Below are 24,295 nucleotides of genomic sequence, written 5' to 3'. Positions count from 1 at the left end.
TGTGTGTGTGTGTGTGTGTGTGTGTGTGTGTGTGTGTGTGTGTTGTGACCATGATAGCAAAAAAAGACAAGTTTATGTATACTATGTGTTCGGGAGAGTGAGAGAGAGGGCAGAGGATGACAAGTGTGTGTGTGTATGGCACTATATGTATACAGTGTGTGTGTGTGTGTGTGAAACAGAAAAGTATCCTTCCCCTTCCCAAGTATACAAGATTCGAGTAAAGATTCCATCATTGACATGAATGATGACACCGCTCTCTGATTGGCCGCGCTCTGATTGGCCTCTTTCTGATTGGCCGCTCTCAGGTGCAGATGCCGATGGTGTTTGGAGAGAGGGGCGGATCAAGACTGGAGCCCACCAGCAGACAGTCTGATCGCTCCTCTTTTCACACACACGAAATAAGAGAAAGCGCACAGTGGTGTGAAACCTGAGCAGCTCAGTGTTGTTGTGAAGCCGCAGCAGCAGCAGGTTCAGCAGCTCTTCCAAAGCCACAAGGTAAGAAAATACTCTTGTTGGAGGAGAGAGTGCAGGACTCTTTTGTGGGTTCAGTAACACGGCTTCACTTAAGACAGAATTAAATATGTACAGTTGAAGTCACAGTTGAGTTTTCTTTTTTAAATGTTTCCCAAATTAAGTTTAACAGAGGAATATTTCATAGTATTTCCTATAATATTTTTTCTTCTGGAGAAAGTCTTATTTGTTTTATTTCGGCTAGAATAAAAGCAGTTTTTAATTTATTAAGAACCATTTTAGGGTCAATATTTAATAGACCCCTTAAGCAATATATTTTTTCAATAGTCTACAGAACAAACCATCATTATTCAGCTTATTCTCCGCGTACGAGCGGGTGCACTCATTTGAATCTTATTGGCTCGAGACTTCCGGTCTCATTCACTTCCATTCATTTTTAGACGTTAAAAACAGCTCGTTTTGCTGCTTGATGTTGCAAACTGATATTTTCTTATTATATTATTTTATTTTGTCTGTATAGTCATGCAAACACTTCTTTGTAGAGCGAGTAGTTTGACCGTTTTCTGTCGTTTAATATTCCTAGTCATTTCTCCCATAGGCAACTGAATCGGAAGTTCTAAAACAATCGCAAAAAACGAGTGCACTTCCGCGTTAAAGAATAAGGTCAATACAATGACTTGCCTAATTAACCTAATTAGTTAAATCTTTAAATGTCAATTTAAGCTATCTAGTAAAATATTAAGTGCTGTCATCATGGCAAAGATGAAAGAAATCAGATATTAGTCATTTAATCTATTACAGTATGTTTATAAATGTGTTAAAAAAACAGAAATTTGGGGGGGGGGGGGGGTACAGCTACTAATTCAGGAGGGCTGATATTGCTGACTTCAAATGTAGTCGAGATCTACCCTGAAGCAGAACATGTGCTTTCTATTGGCTCTTGCTGTCTTGATGCAGTGTGTTTATGTTAAGTTCATCATTTGCTGTACTCACACCAGTTGCTGCTACTCTATTTAAACGCTTGTGAAAGAGAATATTGTAAATCTGTAATACAGTATAGTGGGTGCAGATGTAGTGGTAACGTTTGTTATGGTTATATCAGCTTGATCTCACGAGAAAACGTAAGTATTTTACGTTTTGACAGTTTAGTGGCTAGTTCGTACGAGTTCAGTCGTACGAAATTGTACGATTTTAAAAAGGAGGTGTGGCACCTAACCCCACCCCTAAACCCAACCGTCATTGGCGGATGAGCGAATCGTACTAAATTGTACAAATTAGATCATACGAATTCGTACGAATTAGCCACTAAATCAAAAAGTTACGAATTGCCGTGAGATTGTGTTGGTTATATTGGAAACTCTTTAGATAAGTCATTATTAGTGCAGAAGGTCCCACTGGAGAATATTAATATAATACTAAAATATTAATATAATAACTGAATGGAAGTAGAATTGGTAACACTTTACAGTAAGGTTGAGTTTGATAACGTTAGTTAACAAATGATGAATAATTATTCTTTCATTCATTCATTCATTTTCTTTTTGGCTTAGTCCCTTTATTAATCTGTGGTCGCCACAGCGGAATGAACCGCCAACTTATCCAGCACATTTTTATGCAGCGGATGCCCTTCCAGCCGCAACCTATCCCTGGGAAACATCCATACACACTCATTCACACTCATACACTATAGACAATTTAGCTTCACCTGTACCGCATGTCTTTGGACTGTGGGGGAAACCGAAGCACCCGGAGGAATCCCTGCAGGGAGAACATGCAAACTCCACACAGAAATGCCAACTGACCCAGCCGAGGCTCAAACCAGCAACCTTCTTGCTGTGAGGTGACAGAACTACCTACTGCGCCACTGCGTCACCCTGAATGATTATTCTGCAATCAACTAATTATATAGCTTCTGATAATTCAGCTTTTCTCAGAATTTAAAGTATTTAATGGATGTGAGCTTTGCTTATTTATATAGTGAAAGTATATTTTTTAAATAATAAAGGAACTGTATAACTGATATAATATATAATATAATGAATATATTAGAAAATATTTGGTAACTTTGAAGACATTTGAATGGCTTTCAATAAATGAAATTCATTTTTAATGATTCACTAAAAATTCACAAATTACAAGTCATGACAACAATATTTTTGTCACTTTAATACATAAATGTTATTCTAATAAGTTGATCAATGTAATTTAAGTTATAAAATGTTTATAATATGTAGTATTTGTAATATTTTAGTCACTTTGATGTAAGTTAGATGACTAACAAAGTTCGTTTGATTCTACAAAAAAAGTTAAATGCAGCAAGACAATGCCTGACACAATGTATCGTAAAAAATGCTGATATATTTTAATTTCATTATCTTCAAGCTAATGAAATATGCGCTGCCAATATTTGTTTATATAGGGAGAAATGCCACAGTTTTCATTTAAATTGGTTGCACGTACACTGAAAAAAGGTGATTTCTGCAAAATTGTTGCAAACATTTTATTTGGGCTGAATTTAAGCAAACAAGTTGTGTAATGTTCAACTTAATTTGTTTGTTTAAATTCAGCCCAAATAAATTGTTTACAACCACTTACCTTTAAAAAAAATGTGTAAATCCAAGAACTCATATTTTAATCATTTTTGTGTGTATATTTAGTGCATTAATAATATTAATTAAATCACAGGGGTACATTTATTAACATTTTTTACATTCATTTTTACTGCTGAGCTTCAGTTCTGGTTTTTAATTGGTGTATAAAATATGTGTGTGTGATTGTGCGCGCTAGAGTGTAAGAGAGAGCTTTGCACACTTTCCTTGATACTGTATGTCTGAGAAAATCAAAATAAGCCTTTCAGCTCTCAGAACATAGTAAACATAGTAAGTGTATTTCTGCACACACACTATAATCTGCTGTTTTACTCTACAGAACTCCATATAAAAGCCAGAAACTTGTTTGCACAGGCCTATCTAAAAGGTTAATGCTGCTAACTGATGATCAACAGTAAAAATTACACATTTGACCCAACAGGGAAAACCACCAACTATCAAGAATGCATGATGGTGTCAGGGCTTTGCAAATCAAAAAAAGTTAATTATAATGGAAGTCAATGGGGGCAAAAACAGCCCCGAACATAATGAAAGGGTAGTCAATTTGAACAATACACATCGGTTAATTAATGCTATATGAAAATAAGTGCTATATGACAAAATGTCAGTATAATAACAATAATAAACATATAATAAATGTTATTGTGCATTGGTGTGGATACTAATAGTTATATATTAAAATATCTACGAACTGGCGCGGCCGTATTTCACTATGAAACAGCGTGGCTCACTGTAAAAAATTTACACGGCACAAAAATTGTTTCACATCACAGCTCCGGAAGCAAATGTTCAGTTCAATTGAACGCCATCAGACAGCAAATACCAGGAAAACGTCTGCAGAAAAATGAGAGTGTGTTGTTTTGTGTAAAGACTTGCAGCACATGTCTAAATTTGATCAGCCTCAGGACAGTTCCACACACCGCTGCTAGATGGCACACAGAATTCAAAAACTAATGTCTTTTATATTGCATACCACGCTGACATGTGCTCGGTACAGGACTATACACTATACACAAAATTTAAACAATGAGAAATTTGACCTCTTCCCAATATGGAAAACGACCAACAATGCATCAAGAATGCATGATTATATGCTTTCATGGCTTTGCTATAAAAAAATGTGGTTATAGTGGAAGTCAATGGGGTCAAAACAGCCCCGAACATAACGAAAGGGTAGTCAATTTTAACAATACACAAGGCTTAATAATAACCAGTGAATTGCTCATTATTATAATCTTCAGTAATGCATCAACAATACTCTGACCTTGCTATAAAGTGTCACCAAATGCATATATTATTGTGATAAATATATCAGTGACACATAAGTGTCACTATAAAATGTCACCAAATGCTGTTAAAGATGTTAACAGCAGATTCTGGGTTTGAATTAGTTGTAGTGAGCATGGCGAGCCCGGTCAAGAGGACTCAGTGGGATGAAGACCTAACGCAGTTTCGCCAGGATCACGGCCTTTCTAAGAAAGTGCTGCTCAACTGCTGTCTGGTCAGACGGATCATTTCTTGGGCTTCACCCAGCAAAAAAGGTAAATACTCCTTCAGATGAGTTACATTCGCTGTTGGATGTGAGGATGTGAATTTTGGTGCATATCAAGTAGATTCTGCCTTTGGTGAGAATCTGATGGAAAAAATGGGTTTAACCTGTTATTATATTGAATTTTTACTGCCTTTGGTGAAAATCTGATGGAAAAAATGGGTTTAACCTGTTATTTTATTGAATTTTTACTGCCTTTGGTGAAAATCTGATGGAAAAAATGTATTTAACCTGTTATTATATTGAATTGTTACTGCCTTTGGTGAAAATCTGATGGAAAAAATGGGTTTAACCTGTTATTTTATTGAATTTTTACTGCCTTTGGTGAGAATCTGATGGAAAAAATGGGTTTAACCTGTTATTATATTGAATTTTTACTGCCTTTGGTGAAAATCTGATGGAAAAAATGGGTTTTAACCTGTTATTTTATTGAATTTTTACTGCCTTTGGTGAAAATCTGATGGAAAAAATGTATTTAACCTGTTATTATATTGAATTGTTACTGCCTTTGGTGAAAATCTGATGGAAAAAATGGGTTTAACCTGTTATTTTATTGAATTTTTACTGCCTTTGGTGAGAATCTGATGGAAAAAATGGATTTAACCAGTTATTTTATTGAATTTTTACTGCTTTTGGTGAAAATCTAATAGAAATAATGGATTTGACCAGTTATTTTATTACATTTGTACTGCCTTTGGTGAGAATCTGATGGAAAAAATGGGTTTAACCTGTTATTTTATTGAATTTTTACTGCCTTTGGTGAAAATCTGATGGAAAAAATGGGTTTAACCTGTTATTTTATTGAGTTTTTACTGCATTTGGTGAGAATCTGATGGAAAAATGGATTTAACCTGTTATTTTATTGAATTTTTACTGCCTTTGGTGAGAATCTGATGGAAAAAATGGGTTTAACCTGTTATTTTATGGAATTTTTACTGCCTTTGGTGAAAATCTGATGGAAAAATGGATTTAACCTGTTATTTTATTGAATTTTTACTGCCTTTGGTGAAAATCTGATGGAAAAATGGATTTAACCTGTTATTTTATTGAGTTTTTACTGCCTTTGGTGAAAATCTGATGGAAAAATGGGTTTAACCTGTTATTTTATTGAGTTTTTACTGCCTTTGGTGAAAATCTGATGGAAAAATGGATTTGACCTGTTATTTTATTGAGTTTTTACTGCCTTTGGTGAAAATCTGATGGAAAAATGGATTTGACCTGTTATTTTATTGAGTTTTTACTGCCTTTGGTGAAAATCTGATGGAAAAAATGGATTTGACCTGTTATTTTATTGAATTTTTACTGCCTTTGGTGAAAATCTGATGGAAAAAATGGGTTTAACCTGTTATTTTATTGAATTTTTACTGCCTTTGGTGAAAATCTGATGGAAAAATGGATTTGACCTGTTATTTTATTGAGTTTTTACTGCCTTTGGTGAAAATCTGATCTAAATAATGGATTTAATCTGTTATTTTATTGAGTTTTTACTGCCTTTGGTGAAAATCTGATGGAAAAATGGATTTAACCTGTTATTTTATTGAGTTTTTACTGCCTTTGGTGAAAATCTGATGGAAAAATGGATTTAACCTGTTATTTTATTGAGTTTTTACTGCCTTTGGTGAAAATCTGATGGAAAAATGGATTTAACCTGTTATTTTATTGAATTTTTACTGCCTTTGGTGAAAATCTGATGGAAAAATGGATTTAACCTGTTATTTTATTGAATTTTTACTGCCTTTGGTGAAAATCTGATGGAAAAATGGATTTAACCTGTTATTTTATTGAGTTTTTACTGCCTTTGGTGAAAATCTGATCTAAATAATGGATTTAATCTGTTATTTTATTGAGTTTTTACTGCCTTTGGTGAAAATCTGATGGAAAAATGGATTTAACCTGTTATTTTATTGAGTTTTTACTGCCTTTGGTGAAAATCTGATGGAAAAATGGATTTAACCTGTTATTTTATTGAGTTTTTACTGCCTTTGGTGAAAATCTGATGGAAAAAATGGGTTTAACCTGTTATTTTATTGAATTTTTACTGCCTTTGGTGAAAATCTGATGGAAAAATGGATTTAACCTGTTATTTTATTGAATTTTTACTGCCTTTGGTGAAATCTGATGGAAAAATGGATTTGACCTGTTATTTTATTGAGTTTTTACTGCCTTTGGTGAAAATCTGATGGAAAAAATGGATTTAATCTGTTATTTTATCAAATTTTTGCTGCCTTTGGTGAGAATCTGATGGAAAAATGGATTTAACCAGTTATTTTATTAAATTTGTACTGCTTTTGGTGACAATCTGATAGAAATAATGGATTTGACCAGTTACTTTATTGCATTTTTACTGCCTTTATTGAGAATCTGATGGAAAAATGGATTTGACCAGTTATTTAATTACATTTGTACTGCCTTTGGTGAAAATCTGATGGAAAAATGAAATTTGACCAGCTGATATTTTTTGTTTTACTGGCTTTGGTGAAAATCTGATGAAAATGATGGATTTGACCAGTTATTTAATTATTTTTTTTACTGCCTTTGGTGAGAATCTAATCTAAATAATGGATTTGACCAGTTATTTTATTGAATTTTTACTACCTTTATTGAGAATCTGATGGAAAAATGGATTTGACCAGTTATTTTATTACATTTGTACTGCTTTTGGTGACAATCTGATAGAAATAATGAATTCAAATCCATTATTTCTATCAGATTCTAGAAATAATAGGTTTTACCAGTTATTTTATAGAATTTTTAATTGCCTTTGGTAAGAATCTGATGGAAAAATGATCAAATAATTTTGAGAATTTCTGTTTGTTTTTGCTCACAAAACACAGTTTTGGCCATCAGTATTCCTCTTTTTTTATTTTTATGTGTATAAGAATGTCAATTTAGCATTTTGTTTGAATCATTGTAAAGATTGTGGCCAAAAGTTTTCCATTTTTTTTATAATTTGTTTTTTTGTTTCCCAATAAAAGAAAACCATTTGATTAAGGTTTTGTAAAAGTAATACTGAAGTTTACAATCTGCTATAAGGAGAGAGAGAAAAAATGAGAACATGGTAAGGCTCCAGGATGAGGCGAATGTTTAATTCTGACGCAACTTGGCAATAACTGGTGATCTAATTTCAGAAAGTGACACTTGGAGCTCTATGAATGTTGCCACACACACAAACACACACAAACACACATTTTTATGGTCTTCAGATCTGATTTGAAACATTTTTTTTAGCTCCTTACAGACTGATTCTGATTTATTGGCTGGGCATAAAAGTAGACCTTTATTTCATAGCTTGCATTCACTGTATATGGAAACCCACTCATTCTTTTTTACACGTTTACTTCATATATTCCTACTATATAACAGTTCACTGAAAAATCAACTTGTTTTTTTTAATAACCCCAATTTATTTAATTTTTTTATGTTTTATTTTTTTGGCTTCATTTTTTTATGCCAAAAGCTGCAATTCGATTTTAGGAACTCTGTGAATTATGTTTTATTTTTCATCACAGCTTCCTGAAGTTAAATCTAAATTTCATATTTAAATATTTGCACACATAAATTTTACATGCAAATAGATGTTTTGAGTTTCTGTGTGTACATATTTTACTTGTATAGTTAATATGAGGATTTAATTTTGGTGTAAAGATTAAGATAAATTGATGCTAAACATTTTCATGTTGGAATTCTGCAATTTTGTCCACATTTCTTGTCATTCCAAATTTGCATTTACAAACGTATTATTTTATTTTATTTTTCATGTTTTATTTTTTGTTTATTTTAAATTAATTAATTGTATTTATTTTTATGTTTGTTATGTTCATTTTGTGTTTAATTTCATTTATTTTTATTTTCATAATATGCTTAGCAATAAAATCTGTTTATGTCTGTTTAATTCTGCAGTTCTGTCAACAATTCCCGTCATTCCAAATTTGCTTACAAAATTTAATTTAATTTAATTTAATTTAATTTAATTTAATTTAATTTAATTTAATTTAATTTAATTTTATTTTATTTTATTTTATTTTATTTTATTTTATTTTATTTTATTATTTTATTATTTTATTTAAATTTTTAAATTTTAATTTATTTTAATTGAGTTTAATTCATTTAATTAATTTTATTTTATTTTATTAATTATTTATTTATTTAATTATTTATTTAATTATTTTAAAATGTATTTATTTTATTTGATCTTTATTTGATCTTTATTTTATTTTATTTTATTTTATTTTATTTTATTTTATTTTATTTTATTTTATTTTATTTTATTTTATTATTTAATTTACATTTTTAATTTTTAATTTTAATTTATTTTAATTGAGTTTCTTTTAATTAATTTTATTTTATTTTATTAATTATTTATTTATTTAATTATTTATTTAATTATTTTAAAATGTATTTATTTTATTTGATCTTTATTTTATTTTATTTTATTTGATCTTTATTTTTTATTTTATTTTATTTTATTTTATTAATTATTTATTCATTTAATTGTTTATTTAATTATTTTAAAATGTATTTATTTTATTTGATCAAAACCCAAAAGACAGATGTTTGTAAGCAAATCATTTTTGTTACCGCTGATGTTCATTTTATGCAATAAAAAAAGAGTGTGAGTAAATTACTTTTTATTTTTAAGTGAAGCATTCCTGTTTCACTGTAATAATAACACCATCGTTTTTCAGATCTCTTGGCAATCTTCAGCACATTCTGTCTTTCTCCTCTTATTTAAGTCAGGCCAGTTGACACATACATGTTTAATCTGCTGAAAGAGGGAGCTCGCTGTAGTGGTGCTGATGTGATATTGATCATTGTGCTGGATTTATGTTGCATTCAGTGTTTGGAGTGATCAGACTTTATGGTCTCATGTGAAGAGACGGGCATTGTAAATCATTACATTATGGTGAAAGAGATATTGATGAATTTTAGAGGCACAAATTTATGGTTTCTCATTTGTTAAGTGACTACAGAGAGCGTATGCGGTGTTAGTCTTTGCACTAGGGTCACTAGAGCTGAGCAATATGACAAAGTGCTCTCATATGGAGAATGAAGTCACATGCATTGCTCAGGTGTGAGCTTATCACAAGACATCTGTATCGTCTGTCAAAAGCTTTGTATTTTCTATTGGATTCGAGTCAGGTGATTAGGTGGGCCATTCTACAGCTTGATTTTCTTTCTTTGAAAGCATTTGAGAGTTTCCCTGGCTGTGTTTTGGATCATTGTCTTGCTGAAATGCCCACTTTCACCTTCATTCTCCTGCTAATGTACATGTTTGACTGAAGCAGTAAATAATTATTTACACTGAGGAAGGGTAGAGGGTTGCTGAAGAACTACTGAGAGATTTCAGCTGCTGTCTGGGCTTTCACTGTCTTTCTACACCTCCCTTTCTTCATGTGTTCAATACTTTTTTCTCTGCGTCATTTCCTTTTATTCCACATAACTTAATTTGTAAACTAATTATTTTGTTTTCTTTTTATATATAGATTTCTTTGGTTGTTACCAACATCTGGTGTAAATTTCAAGTCAACAGCACCTTTAAAAAATATGTTTTCTGAGAAAAATGGTGACGTGTTCAATACTTACATCCCCCACTGTATACATGACTGTGTGTGTATATAAATATATGTAAATATTTTGGTTTTGTATTTTCTATATGTCTTATTTATATATAAACAATATTTTTACACTATTTAAACATTATGTCAATACAAATTTTTAATTTGGACGCGATTATATGCTATTAATCATTTGACAGCATGTAATCTGTCTATATATATATATATATATATATATATATATATATATATATATATATATATATATATATATATATATATATATATATATGTATATATATGTATATATGTATGTATGTATGTGTATATATGTATGTATGTATGTGTATATATATATGTATGTATATATATGTGTATGTATGTATATATATGTGTATGTATGTATATATATGTATGTATGTGTATACAGTATGTATGTGTATATATATGTATATATATTTAGTATCATTTCTGTTAATTGAAAAGAGTTTTAAACACTGTTGAAGGTAATAAGTTAATTAAATACCTCATGACTTCAACTTAAATGGAGTAAGTTCACAGTACTCATATAGATTAGTTTTTTAACTCAAATGGTTTGTTGCAATCGGTTCCCTGAAACGGTTTGAGTTACCTTAACTTTTTGGGTTTTACAGTGTATAAATTGACCACATGTAAAAGACTACTTCATGTTTCTGTCTGCATCCCCATAATGGCGTGTAATACTGTGTTCATATCAATCATGAAAAAGTATTATCATAAACAATGTATTTTTAAATAAACAATAGAGCGTAATATGAAACCATAAACTTTTCTATTGTCCACATAAATCATCATATTGCACAGCCCTACATGTTACAGTGTTGTATTTTTTTCAGTCTCGATGCTGATTACAGTCTTCATACAGTGAGAAACTCAAATAGCCAAGCGTAAACATGCCAAGTGAGCATTGCTAGCTAAAATAAGAGCATTCTGGCAAAGTCTGTGGAAAGTGTAATGGAAACGATCCTAATGAAAGTAAAGCAGATGCTGAGGGAATGTTTTGAACCGGATCAAACAGATCTCTCAAATTCTCATATGGGGGTTATTCAGTATGGCATAAAAATAAATCGCATACATGCATATAGATATGTGGTTCATTCCTGTTTTAGCTGAATAATTAGATCACATGATGTGCGTGCGAGTGTGTGTGTGTGTGTGTGTGTTTTTGAATGTTTATTTTTGTTATTTATTATTGGGGATGTTATATTACACTCATGACTTGATGCTTTTCACGAATGTGTATGAAAAACACTTAAATGTTCTTTAAAGATTGAACTCCTAACTGAAATGAGAAATTATAGTACGATGGCACTTTGTCCCTGACTACAAAAACATCAAAAAAGTTTCTGCATTGCATTTAATTAATGCATTTTGTTTATTTTTTGCTTATTAATAATATTTGATAAACATGGAAGCTCAAATATGGAGGATTACTTGCAGGGTTGGGTTTTAACCCAACATTGGGTCAAATGAAATAACACATTGGGTTTAATTTAATTTATTTAAATTAAAATTTTTATTTTATTTTATTTTATTTTATTTTATTTTATTTTATTTTATTTCTTATTTGCATGGTTATTAAACACACTCAAAAAAAGTCTTGCATTAACCCAATGTTGGGTCAAATATGGACAAACAAATATTCATTTAAACTTGAAGCAGTACAATAACTACATAAAATCGTAAAACAATATAAATCATTATAAAAATTAAGAAAAAGGACCAAACCATTTTGTTTTGTTGCTTATTTTATTGTTTATTTTAATCTTATTTTTATTTATTTTTTTGTTTGCATAGTTATTATACACACTAAAAAGCTTGTATTAACCCAATGTTTGGTCCAATATGGAAAAACAAATCTTTATTTCCACTTGAAGTAACTTGAAGTTTCCCAAACACTGCTCTGATTCCTGTATATACCCTGAAGTACAGTGTTTCTCAACCATGTTCCTGAAGTACCACCAGCTCAACACATTTCCATGTCTCCTCAACCAAACACACCTGATTCAGATCATGAGCTCATAAGCAGAGCCTGAAAGATCTGTAATGCTGCGGTCACACTAGAGTTTGAGCATGCGAAATTCTGTCGCATGGTGCTGCGAAAAGGGGGGAGATTAAACAAGTTGCTTAGATTTCTGTGCAGATAGGTCATGTTTTGATCTTCTATCGGTCTCGCGCAATCACGTGATGCGATTTCGCAGGTCAGAGTTCAAAGTGAAACTTGCCGCACAAGCTTGCCTTTCCAGTCTGTCTTATTTGCATGCCTATGAATGGAAGTCGAAAAGTGCAGTGTGACTGAGGCTTAATGGGTGTGACAAAGGAGACATCCATGCAGTGTTGGTGGTCCTTCAGAAACGTGGTTGAGAAACACTGCTGTAGTAGACACCCCTATAGTGTGCGTGTGTATTCATAGTTATTATGAGAGCAGCGCGTGCTGTAATCACACTGGCTCAGACACAGCTGGGCTCTTCAGAGTGTCAGGTGCTGCTGTCAGCGCATGGACAAACTCAATGAGCTCAACACCGCAACACCGTAATCTGCTCTGACTGTTTAATTACATTCAAAAGCATAACCTTCAAGACGGATTAAACCGAAATGCATTTGTGCATGAAGGTGCTATATGGCTTCAGACTCGTCTTCTGGATGTTAGATATCTGCATTTTAGCACACTGCAACTGCAAGGCTAAGAAGCTTTATGGCTGTTTTATAACGTCATTATTGAATATTTGGCTTATCTGGAGGACAGATGCAGACTTTCTATGTGGTAACAGTCGATTTGGAGTCATTAAGCTATAATTATTTTACTTCAGCAGTGTCTATTTTGGAGCATACTTAAAAGTAACCTAGAATTAAATGGATGTAATGAAAGCATGGATTAAAATACAAACTAAAAAATAAAAAAAAACATTTATAACTGTATTGATTAAAGGGGCGATACAGCTTTTTCTGATGATTCCTCCCTCAACATTTCATTGGCTGTGGTTGGGTAGCTGGACTGAGGTGTTGGGGAACTATTTGTTGTCAGATCTTGTAGTGTGTCAAAAATCAAGTCATGTAGTGTGAACAGCACAGCGATCTGCCGATGTTTAAAATCCTAGTGTGAACTAGGCATTAGTCGAAAAGAAAATGAATGAATGATTGAACGAATGAATGTGTTCCTACACTCAAAATCATTCCACATGAATCTGCTGATTTATTTATTGCAAATTCTGGGCAGAAATAAATGTAGTAGCAGTCTGCAGAGTCCATCTAACCCTGCTTATAAGAATAATTAAGCTTCAATTGGGGCTTTTGTATATTTCAGCGCATCCTTGAAACCTGATGTGCAGAAAGACTGTTGTAAATGTTCAGATGACTGTTTTGACCACTGGATGGAGCCATTTCCATAGGTTTCCTGATCACGCACCTAATAACAATAGTGTATAGACAAGACTAGAGACACAGTAGATTGAATAAGGAAGGCGAATTCACCTCCTGTTTCCTAATTCACATTGGGAATATTTATAATAGTGGTTCAAAATACCATTGTTGTTAGTTATCATCACCCTGTAGATCAGGGTTGTCCAAACTCGGTCCTGGAGGGCCGGTGTCCTGCATATTTTAGCTCCAACCCTAATCAAACACACCTGAAGCAGCTAATCCAGCTCTTACTAGATGTAATAGAAAGTTCCAGGCAGGTGTGTTGAAGCAAGTTGGAGCTAAACTCAGCAGGACACCGGCGCTCCAGGACTGAGTTTGGACACCCCTGCTGTAGATGGTCATACATTATGTTCACCACATAGATTATGCAGTCATACACTGATATTTTTCATTCATTTTTTAAAAATGTGTATTGATTAAATACTGCCAATAAATATTGTTTTCTTTATTATATATTCCATGTTTATATCCATGATAATACAGTGGGAGTGAATTTAGTTGCAAGTTCGTCACAAATGTTTAAAAAAACTTGAATCAACTTTAATTTGTAAGACAACTTACTGCACAGATTTTTTTGAGTTGACTCAACTTTAATCTCAAGTACTGCACTTCACTCAATTTAAGTAGAGTCAACTCAAAAAGCTCTGCAGCAAGTTGCCTTGGAATTTTAATGGATACACAAAAAAAAAATATGTCTGCAAAATTGTTGCAAACAATTTATGTGTTGAATTTAAACAAATTTAGTAATGTTCAACTTAATTTGTTTGTTTAAATTCAACCCAAATGAATTGTTTACAACCATGTAACTTAAAAAAAATATGTAAATCCAAAGAATCATCTTTGAATATTCTTTTTCAGTGTAGGACAGTATTTTCAGGAAAACATGAGGAGCAGAAAAAGGGACAGGATCTGCAAAGGACCTTGAGCTGGCAATCGAACTCGGGTCACTGTGAGCAGCGTAGTGCCGACATATTTACCCTCTACGCCAGGGGTGTCCAAACGTGGTCCTGGAGGGCCGGTGTCCTGGAGAGTTTAGTTCCAACCTTAATCAAACACACCTGAACCAGCTAATCAAGCTCTTACTAGATACACTTGGAACTTCCTGGCAGGTGTGTTGAAGCAAGTTGGAGCTAAACCCAGCAGGACACCGGCCCTCCAGGACCGAGCTTGGACACCCCTGCTCTACGCTATTGGTGCCGACATTTAAAACTATTTTAAATGCATTTATTGAGTAATAAAATCTGTAAAATGACACACAAAATCTACTCCAGGAGCAAAATTAGCTACATATTACTCCCTTATGTGTTCAATACAGTAAATGTATTTATATTCAGATGTTTCACAATGTAAACAAGTAAACTAAAAACAGCCCATTTTTTGTTGAGTATGGTACTAAACGTTTTCCAACTCTACATAATGATATATTAATGCTGTGGATATTATTATTATTATTATTATTATTATTATTATTATTATTATTATTATTAAGGAACTACAACTGTGCCTTTCAGTTGATTTAGATGATGAATGACTCATTTTATGCCAGTTCATGCATTAAATATGTTGTTCTTTCTACTTTTATGCACTGCGGTGTCTGAAAATACATTATAGCTGTAAAATACAGTATGACAGAATCAATCAGAGTAAAAATATATGAACATACAGAAATAACAAGATCGTTTTAGTTTAACATGAAATCTGGCCAGTATATTCAGTAATATGCGTTAACCATATTTTAAAGACAATAGACACAAGTAAAACCTGGTAAATAATCACTCTGAATGTATCATAAATGTAAAATAATACATTTAAATACATATATGGGCCTGAAAACATTGTATTCAGTTTACACATAAATATAAGCACTATTAAAACTGTATGGTTTGTTCTCATTTTTTAGAGTCCTATTAAGCCTTATGATTATTCTTAGTGATTGAAAGTCTTTAATATCCTCCTGTATTTCATAGTATGAGCTTAAATTCAGTTTTATTAAAAATCTAGCCCCTTACTAGGTGATACTTTTTTTTGTAGCCCATTTTGTCCAGCAGATGGCAAACATATTCTTGTGGGGTGCCCCATTTTGAATGTTATCAGACAACAATTTTTATCTGGAGAGAGCTTAAATGAAATATTTTTAGATGTGAATCTGTCTGTACAATTTTTATCAAAAGGAAACCTTAAAAAACTGTTTTAGATTTTTATCCTATATAATATCATTATTATTATTTATGTATTTTACCTATCATAATTATAGAAAATTGGTATTTATAAATTTGGTAAATCATCTATTTTTTATTTATTTTTTGGCAATGACTTAGCCATAGAAGCTGAAATGGCATTAAAATTAAAACGCTCTCTCTCTCTCCAGCAGATGGCAATGCCAGATTTCTAATGTGTCCACAGTTTATGCTCACTGATTCGGTCATACTGTATTTTACAGCGGAAGTGTGTTTTCAGACACTGCAATGCACAAAAGTAGAAAGAAGAACATATTTATTGTATGATTTGGCATAAAGTGAGTCATTCATCATCTAAATCATCTAAAAGGCACAGTTACAGTTCCTTAATAATATCCACAGCATTAATATATCATTATCCAGAGTTGGAAAGCATTGCATTTAGTTCGATAATCAACAAACAAATGGGCTGTTTTTAGTTTATTCGTTTACAGTGTGAAACATATGAGTAGAAATGCATTTAGAATGCATTTCTATTCAGATGTTTCATACTGTAAATATATATATATATATATATATATATATATATATATATATATATATATATATATATATATATATATATATATATATATATTTATTTATTTATTTATTTATTTATTTATTTGTTTATTTGACATGGACATCACAATTACACTGGACAACCAAATGCATTTGTTTAAGTGTTTTAGCAAACTTGCTAATTCTCAACACCTGTCCACAGGAGGCTTGACAAAATTGACAAAATGGAACTATAATAAAAACATATACACAGCATCATAATTCTTTACATAAAATTACTGGAGCAAAGGCAAAAGCAAAGGCGACATGATCCAACAAACTAACTGTAGACTATTTGTGCAAACACTGCTGTTTTGCTTTTAATCACTTTTTAAGAACACTACTAAAAATATTTAGATTACTTTCTGATTTTAAGCTAACAGGTAAATCATTCCACAGTTTGGCTCCCTTTACAGAGAAAACAGACTGGCCAAAAGAGGTCTTGCACTTTGGCACTAGACAGTCACCATTAGCTGTTGCCCGTGTGACTCTGTGAGAGGTTTGATGTCTACTGATTAAATCAGAAAACAGGATTGGAACATGATTATTTAATCATTTAAAAACCAATTTAATTAAATTTAATTAAACTATCAAAATTAAAAAGGTTATGTTTACATAAAACTTCACAATGATGCCATCGCATAGGCTTTAAGTCCATAATTTTAACTGCTTGTTTATATATTGAGTCAATAGGCTTCAATGTAGTTAAAGAGGCTTGTGACCACGATGTAATGCAATACGTCAAGTGAGACAATATCATTGTGTGCATGTATAATTTTACAGTATGATATGTTAAAAACCTTCTAATAAGATGTTTTTAGAAACATTCTATTCAGATGTTTCATACTGTAAACGAGTCAACTTAAAAACAGCCCATGTTTTTGTTGAGAATGGTGCTAAATGTTTTCCAACTCGGCATTATGAAATATTAAGGCTGTGGCAATTATTAAGGAACTATAACGGTTCCCTTTTAGATGATTTAGTTATTTTTAGTTTACTCGTTTACAGTATGAAACATCTGAATAGTAATATATTTACGGTAATGAATGTATAAGGGAGTAATTTGTAGCTAGTTTTGCTTTAGGATTAGATTTTATGTGTCATTTTACAGATTTTATTACTTAGTAAATGCATTTAAAATTGTTATTTTTAAATTCAAGGTCCTTTTGAAATGTAAATATTTGAAATGTAAATATTGAAATGTAAATATTGAAATGTAAATATGACTTTTAACAATTCTAAATAAGAAAAACAAAGTATATAAACACCATATAAAGACAGTATAAAAAAGCCAAATACATTGCTCTGGGTATGTTTTATTGCATGTTTCAGATGACAAATCCACTAGAGGGCGCTGTCTACATTTGTGCGAACTTAGAATATATTTTGATGTAACCTTCATGAGAATCTCTTGCAAATTCAAGTAATTAGTGCTTTTGTGATGATAATACATCAACTTACTCTATAATTCACTCATTTATTCATTTTCCTTCGGTTTAGTGCCTTAGCCACAGCGGAAGGAACCGGCAACTATTCCTGCATATGTTTTACGTTGCGGATGCCCTTCCAGCCGCAACCCAGAACTGGGAAACACCCATACACTCTCACATTCACACACACACTCGTACACTACGGCCAATTTTGTTTACCCAATTCATCTATAGCGCATGTGTTTGGACTGTGGGGGAAACATCCGGAGCACCGGGAGGAAACCCACGCCAACATGGGGAGAACATGCAAACTCCACATGGAAATGCCAACTGATCCAGCTGGGACTCGAACCAGCGACCTTCTTTCTGTGAAGTGACAGTGCTAACCACTGAGCCACATGTTGCTAACCACTGAGCCATATGTTGCGATGTGACTATTGTGAATATGCACATTGCGATATCAATGCTGAAACGATATATTGTGCAGCCCTAGTATTCTTATAGCAATGCTATCCAGCATTGTATTTTTCCCCTGGAGTACAGTGCACCGTCTCCGAGTTTTTAGATGTGATTCAGTCCCGGTGGCACTTGATTAATATCAGTATTTTCTGTGGCTTGTCTGCCTCTTAGAGCTCTTCATGATGATGAATGGCCTCTGTGTACAGATTAAGCTCAGCAGCACAGGATGAATAAATGATGACGCTGTGAATATGGAGATATCTCTGGCAACCGCTGTCATTAGGTTCCATTGACTTTGATAGAGTAAATCAGTGATTGGTAAGGCGCTGAGGCGCTTCATTAGCGCACTTCACAATATCAAGGCCAGGTTATTTACTTTTGGAATACTTTGTAAATACGATCAAATTCTTACCTGTTCAGCTTCGTTTTAGTGCATGATGTTGTTGACATAAAAGAAAACAGCCAAGCCTCATTGAAAAAAAATCAAATACATCGCTCCTGGTACATTTCATTGCACATTCCAGATAGTAAATCCACTAGAGGGTGCTGTCTACTTCTGTGAGAATTTGAATTCGAGCTGCACGATTCTGGCTAAAATGAGAATCACGGCTTAAAATGAAGATCACGATTTTCTCACGATTCTGTAGATGTAAAATAAAGGTTAATATGAGTAGGCTATCTTTATTGTTATTTCTCAAACATATGGTAAAACACTAATAATATTAGGCCTATGTGTTGGTCTACTGTTGGTTAAAATGCTCAATTTTGTATAGACTTGGAACAGTGGACTTGAACAGACTTTAAAGGTGTCCTGTTTGTTAATTCACAGTAAAGTGACAACATCAGAATACAACTATTCATAATTCTGAAATTGGATTATTATGTTTGAGAGATATGCTTGTCATTTGTCACGGACGACATTATTAGACCATTTTTTTCACTAGTGAAATGAAACATTTGTCATTGGCAGGTTCCCTCCTGCATTATATTCAACGCTATATAGGCTAGAGTAGTTATACTGATCAAGTAAACATTTATTTTCATGCACAACACTTTGTGTTCGATATGAAAGAAAAAACATATCAATCGCTTGTCGTAATCATAACTTTACAACGTGAAATGATCATGTAAATGATGTGCGGGCCGGTTTCACTTTCACTGCAGAGTGTGCTCATTGCTGCCGTCACTTTGGGAAAAAGCACACATGCAAATCATACTTCCCGCGCGGCTCCCAAACGATCACTCTGTGCAAAGAACTGAACGTTATTTACAACTTTATTAGCTGTTATTCACAGCCTATGCAGGTTCTATTCACTAAAGTAGACATCAATGGTGCACGTGCGCATCCTCTCGGTAGTAAACAAACAGTGCGTCAGCTCACGTGTGATTTCGAGGCTACATCATTACATTAAGACAGAAATAACATTTTGAGGTGAATTATACCTTATGAATACAGTGTGTGATACTTTTAACACCATTTGGAGGTGTCCATGTTGCTCATTGCTGTGAAGACTTGTGCATCCGCATTTACGCTTCTCTCGTGACCTTGAAAATATAATTGACTGAATTGTAGGAAAGCTGAATTAAGATTGCGTGTAGGGTCGAATCGAGATGGCGATCTTTTTCCGAATAATCGTGCAGCTCTACTAGAATGTTTGAAAGTTTCAGATAGACGACTTTCTGATATACGTCCACGAGAAGGCGGGGCTTGTCATAAAGACCACCTAGCAAACCACATATTTGATAACAAATCATTGACAACGTTACATTATTTTTTGGTATTGAACTGCACAAAGATAATCATTTCTTCATCGATAACATGTCCCTGTATATATCATTAGTGTGAAAAGGAACTCAAGTCGTTGGCATCAGGGATGTGCGATATGGACTTAATTAACTTTTTTGATATTTATTGTGATAACGATCATTTTGATGATACGAATTTCCACATACATCACTGAAAAAGACGTCTGCTATCGCTGCATGCGAACAAAAATGATAGAAACTAGGGTTGGGCGATGTCAACCAATTTTACATCTTACGATGTCTAATTTGAAACATCGTGATGGATGATGGCATGGCGTGGTAGGTGGCAGTGAATTAATTATTCATGAGTAATTAATTAATTCATAACTAATTAATTATTTGTACCCTACCGTTTCCACTACCTGGTCTTTGTTTTAACCAAATCATAAATAAATAAAGATAAGTTACAGACAGATTACCACCTGTCAATCACTTGTTTCCGCGGGACTCTGGCATGAATAGGCATCTGTGTCGTTATAATGGCGTTGGCTAATTTGGTTGGTAAAAAATCATCCCACACTCTTTCTGAAATGCCTACTTTACTACATCCAATCAGCTCACAGTAGGAAAAACAAGCCACGCCCACTGTTTTCTCATTTAAGGGTGCTTTCACACCTGCATTATTTAGTTCGGTTGAATCGCACTAGAGTTCGTTTTTCCTCTTGGTGCGGTCCGTTTGGGCAGGTGTGAACGTAGCAATGGCACTCGAGTACGCACCAAAAGCGGATCAAAAAAGCATACCAAGACCTCCTTGAAGAGGTGGTTTTGGTACACGTTCAAACGAACTCTGAAGCAGTTCGTTTGTGGTGAGAACATGATCCAAACTAAAACAGGCCCAACCGCAAAAAAGTACTGCGCATTTTGGACTAATCCAGCTGCCGTAGTCTGATGCGTTGTCCCATCTTAAGGGGTTTGGAGGAAAAATACTTGTTGACAGCGCTTTACCAACAGTTTTAAACAGAAAGAGGAAGAGAGGGAAAAGCATTACCTGATGGATCGTTGGTAGTATTTCCGCTAGACGACCGTGTCGCAGATTAGCTAAATTAATTCACGCCTCCTCTTAATGCTTTCGCCATTTGCAATGCATCAAAACATTGTTTTCCAGCCGCAGCTGCGCTTCATTCTCGAAATATATAGTTGGTCTAAAGTGATGTATACAAACTATGTAGTATACTATGACCAGGGATGCAATCAGCCAGCGCAGCGACATTTTGTGTCTGCTGGTTTGTTTACTAGCGGGAGTTCCATTGCCATTTTCCCGCATGTTAATTCTGACCAATCGAAAAGCAGTTAAGGAAAATTTTTAATAACATCTGGCCAATGAGTGATGTGGATTTTGTCACATGACTGCATTTTGGTCCTTTTCAACCGGTTCAGACCAAAGCAATCAGTGTGGTGTGAAAAGGGCCCAAGACGGCAGAGAAATGCTACAATGTATGATTTGTTGCCCTTGATTCTGACCAACTGAACAGAACCACAGATGTGAAAGCACCCTTCCCAGGTAGCAAAGAATTCTGGCCCAGATTTGGCATAAATCTGGCACAGCAGGCATTTATCCGGCACTGGCATACAGCATGTGGGCCAAACTTGGCCCTGGTTTGGCAGAGGTGGCACCGTCTTTAAGGTGGCAAACAATACTCGGGCCAAAAGTAAAATGTAGTATTTGGCCCAGATGTTAATACTTCATATGTGGGCCATGTAAGTTTGGCCTGTCCTGACCCACATTTAAAATACATTTTTATTATTTAAAATAAAGAAAAAAATTCTACCAATCAGGTCGCTTCGAGAAAAAAGCTCACCCATAGCAAGCCTAAAGTGCAATCATTTATGGGTTTATCAATTTTCATTGCAGTCGTGACACACCAACACATCTGGCCCATTTTAGGCTCAGTTATGGGTTACTAACTCGGCTGAGACTTGGCCCAGATATGGTCCGTGTTTGGCCCTTGTCTGGAAGCCAGATATGGTCCAGTCATGTGCCGTAATTCACTGCGGCATGTGGGCCAAGCAAAAGCTGATTGTGTGGGGCAGAGCTGGGCCAGAGATATTTTGCTATGTGGGTTAGAGGTTGTTTCTGGTTAATGATGTCAGAATTTACTGGTATTTTGGAATGGATGTGTGAATAGTCTTTTCCTGAAAAATCCGTACCGTCCTTGCCTGTGTGAACAGCGCTTTTTTTGCATTTTGTTTATTTGATTTATATTATTGTCACTTAAAACCATGCACACACATATTTTTTCTCCAACAGATCTCCTTAAACATGCTGTTGACAACAAATAAGGCATCAAACGATCATTATTTTAACATAATACAGCTGCCGAAAGCCCAGCAGAGATCAGTAACGTTACTGTCAGCGCAATTAGCGCTGTAGTTTAAACTCAGCCTGGTGAACATTAGCTGCTGTCTGCTGGAGGACTTAGCTAATGAATTTTCCATTAGCTCCAATGGCCTCATATGGTGGCCGTCCGTTTGTTCTCTCTCTGGAGGGGATGAAGTGGAGATGATGGATAGTATTAGCAGTTTTAGCGTGGCTGTTAGCCAAGCATTAGCCCTGAATGGGCAAGCTTGAAATGGGCCTGTTGACACAGTAGCCGCTTGATTGACAGGACGCTTTGTCCTCGTCATGTGATCTGTTACACAACATGTCTTCAGAAAACTTGACACTGAGCTTCATCTGTGACCCGATCAGTAGTACAGTAGAGCTGACTGCTGACATGACCATTCACCTTGATGTTGACCTTGTAAACAAGCTTTTATTTGACATGTATGAAATGCTTGTGTAAAGTGCATTATATAATCTAATAATATATAAAGCACACCGTAGGTCAATGTTTTATGTGTGTTTTTGAGAGACGTTTCTCATGCTTTTCCATGCATTTATTTAATAAAAAGAAAATGTAATGTGATTTTTCTAAATCATTATAATATGCTGATATGTTTCACTAGAAAAAGTCCTTGTTGTTATTATTAACCGTTACATGAAATAGTTCAAAAAATCTCCTTTTTTTGTGACGTGCCCTTAGAATTAATTCACAGTAATCCTGTATATTTTTTCTTGGTGAGACTTTTTTCTGAAAATGAATTTATTTTTAATTTTATGAACCTTTGGAAGTTTGTAAGAAATTTTATTTTATTTTATTTTAGTGGTTTATTTAATCTTATTTAGTTAAACTTTATTTTAGTTTAGTATTTTATTTATTTTTAAGAAATTTATTTTGTTTATTTTTTTATTATTTTTAGTTTAGTATTTGGTATTATTTTTTATTTAGTTATTTTAATTTTTGTTTATTTTAGTTTGATATTTAATTGAATTTTGTTTAGTTTTTTAATTTAGTTTTATTTTAGTTAAGTATTTTGTATTTTTTTTGTTTAGTTTAATTTAATTTTAGTTTATTTTAGTTTAGTATTTAATTTAATTTTAGTTTATTTTAGTTTAGTTTAGTTTTTTATTTTGTTTTTAGTATTTTATTTATTTTTTATTAATTTTATTAGTTTTAATTGTTTATTTTTATTTTGTTTTATTTTTAGTTTAGTATTTAGTATTTTTTTGTTTAGTTTAATTAAATTTTAGTTAATTAGTTTAATATTTTATTTAATTTTAATTCAGTTTAATAATTGTTTAATTTAGTTTTTTTATTTTGTTTTATTTATACTTTAGTATTTTATATATTTTTATTTTTAATTAGTTTAGTTTCATTTAATTTTAGTTTATTTTAGTTTTACTTTAGTTGAATATTTTATTTAATTGCATTTTTATTCAATTTTATTTTAAGGTAAATTCTGTATGCTGTACCCATGATTACACCCTCTAAGAAAACAGTATTATTTGTCATTTATATTCACTGACATAAGCCACCATCTTATCCAGCCTATATTTTACACAGCGAATGCCCTTCCAGCTGTAACCCAGTACTGGGAAACATCCATACACACTCATTCACACACATACACTATGGCCAATTTAGTTTATTCAATTCCCCTATAGGGCATGTGTAAACCCACGCCAACATGGAGAGAACTTGCAAACTCCACACAGAAATGCCAACTGATCCACCCGGGACTCAAGCCAGCGGCCTTCTTGCTGTGTGGCGACAATGCAAAATGTTGCAAATGTTGCAAAATTCAAACCACTAAATTCTTGTTTTTGTCTCAACCATTTTTCCACCATGATCCTAAATTG

The 24,295-nt window shown here is 33.2% G+C and overlaps 1 protein-coding gene across 1 annotated transcript in view; it reads left to right on the top strand.

The window, feature by feature from the left end:
- The first annotated feature begins 408 nt into the window (after positions 1-408).
- Positions 409-24,295, top strand: part of kcnip4a (potassium voltage-gated channel interacting protein 4a) — a 317,518-nt gene continuing 293,631 nt past the window's right edge. Inside the window, exons 1-2 of the mRNA XM_056462417.1 lie at positions 409-495; positions 4,472-4,621. Of these exons, the coding sequence (XP_056318392.1) occupies positions 4,483-4,621 (139 nt within the window). The 5' untranslated portion in view covers positions 409-495; positions 4,472-4,482. The remainder of the gene's footprint in view (positions 496-4,471; positions 4,622-24,295) is intronic.

The sequence above is a fragment of the Danio aesculapii genome, chromosome 7 (genome assembly GCF_903798145.1).
Source record: "Danio aesculapii chromosome 7, fDanAes4.1, whole genome shotgun sequence".
In the NCBI taxonomy this organism is placed as follows: Eukaryota; Metazoa; Chordata; class Actinopteri; order Cypriniformes; family Danionidae; genus Danio; species Danio aesculapii.
This window is presented reverse-complemented; position numbering and strand designations above follow the sequence as displayed.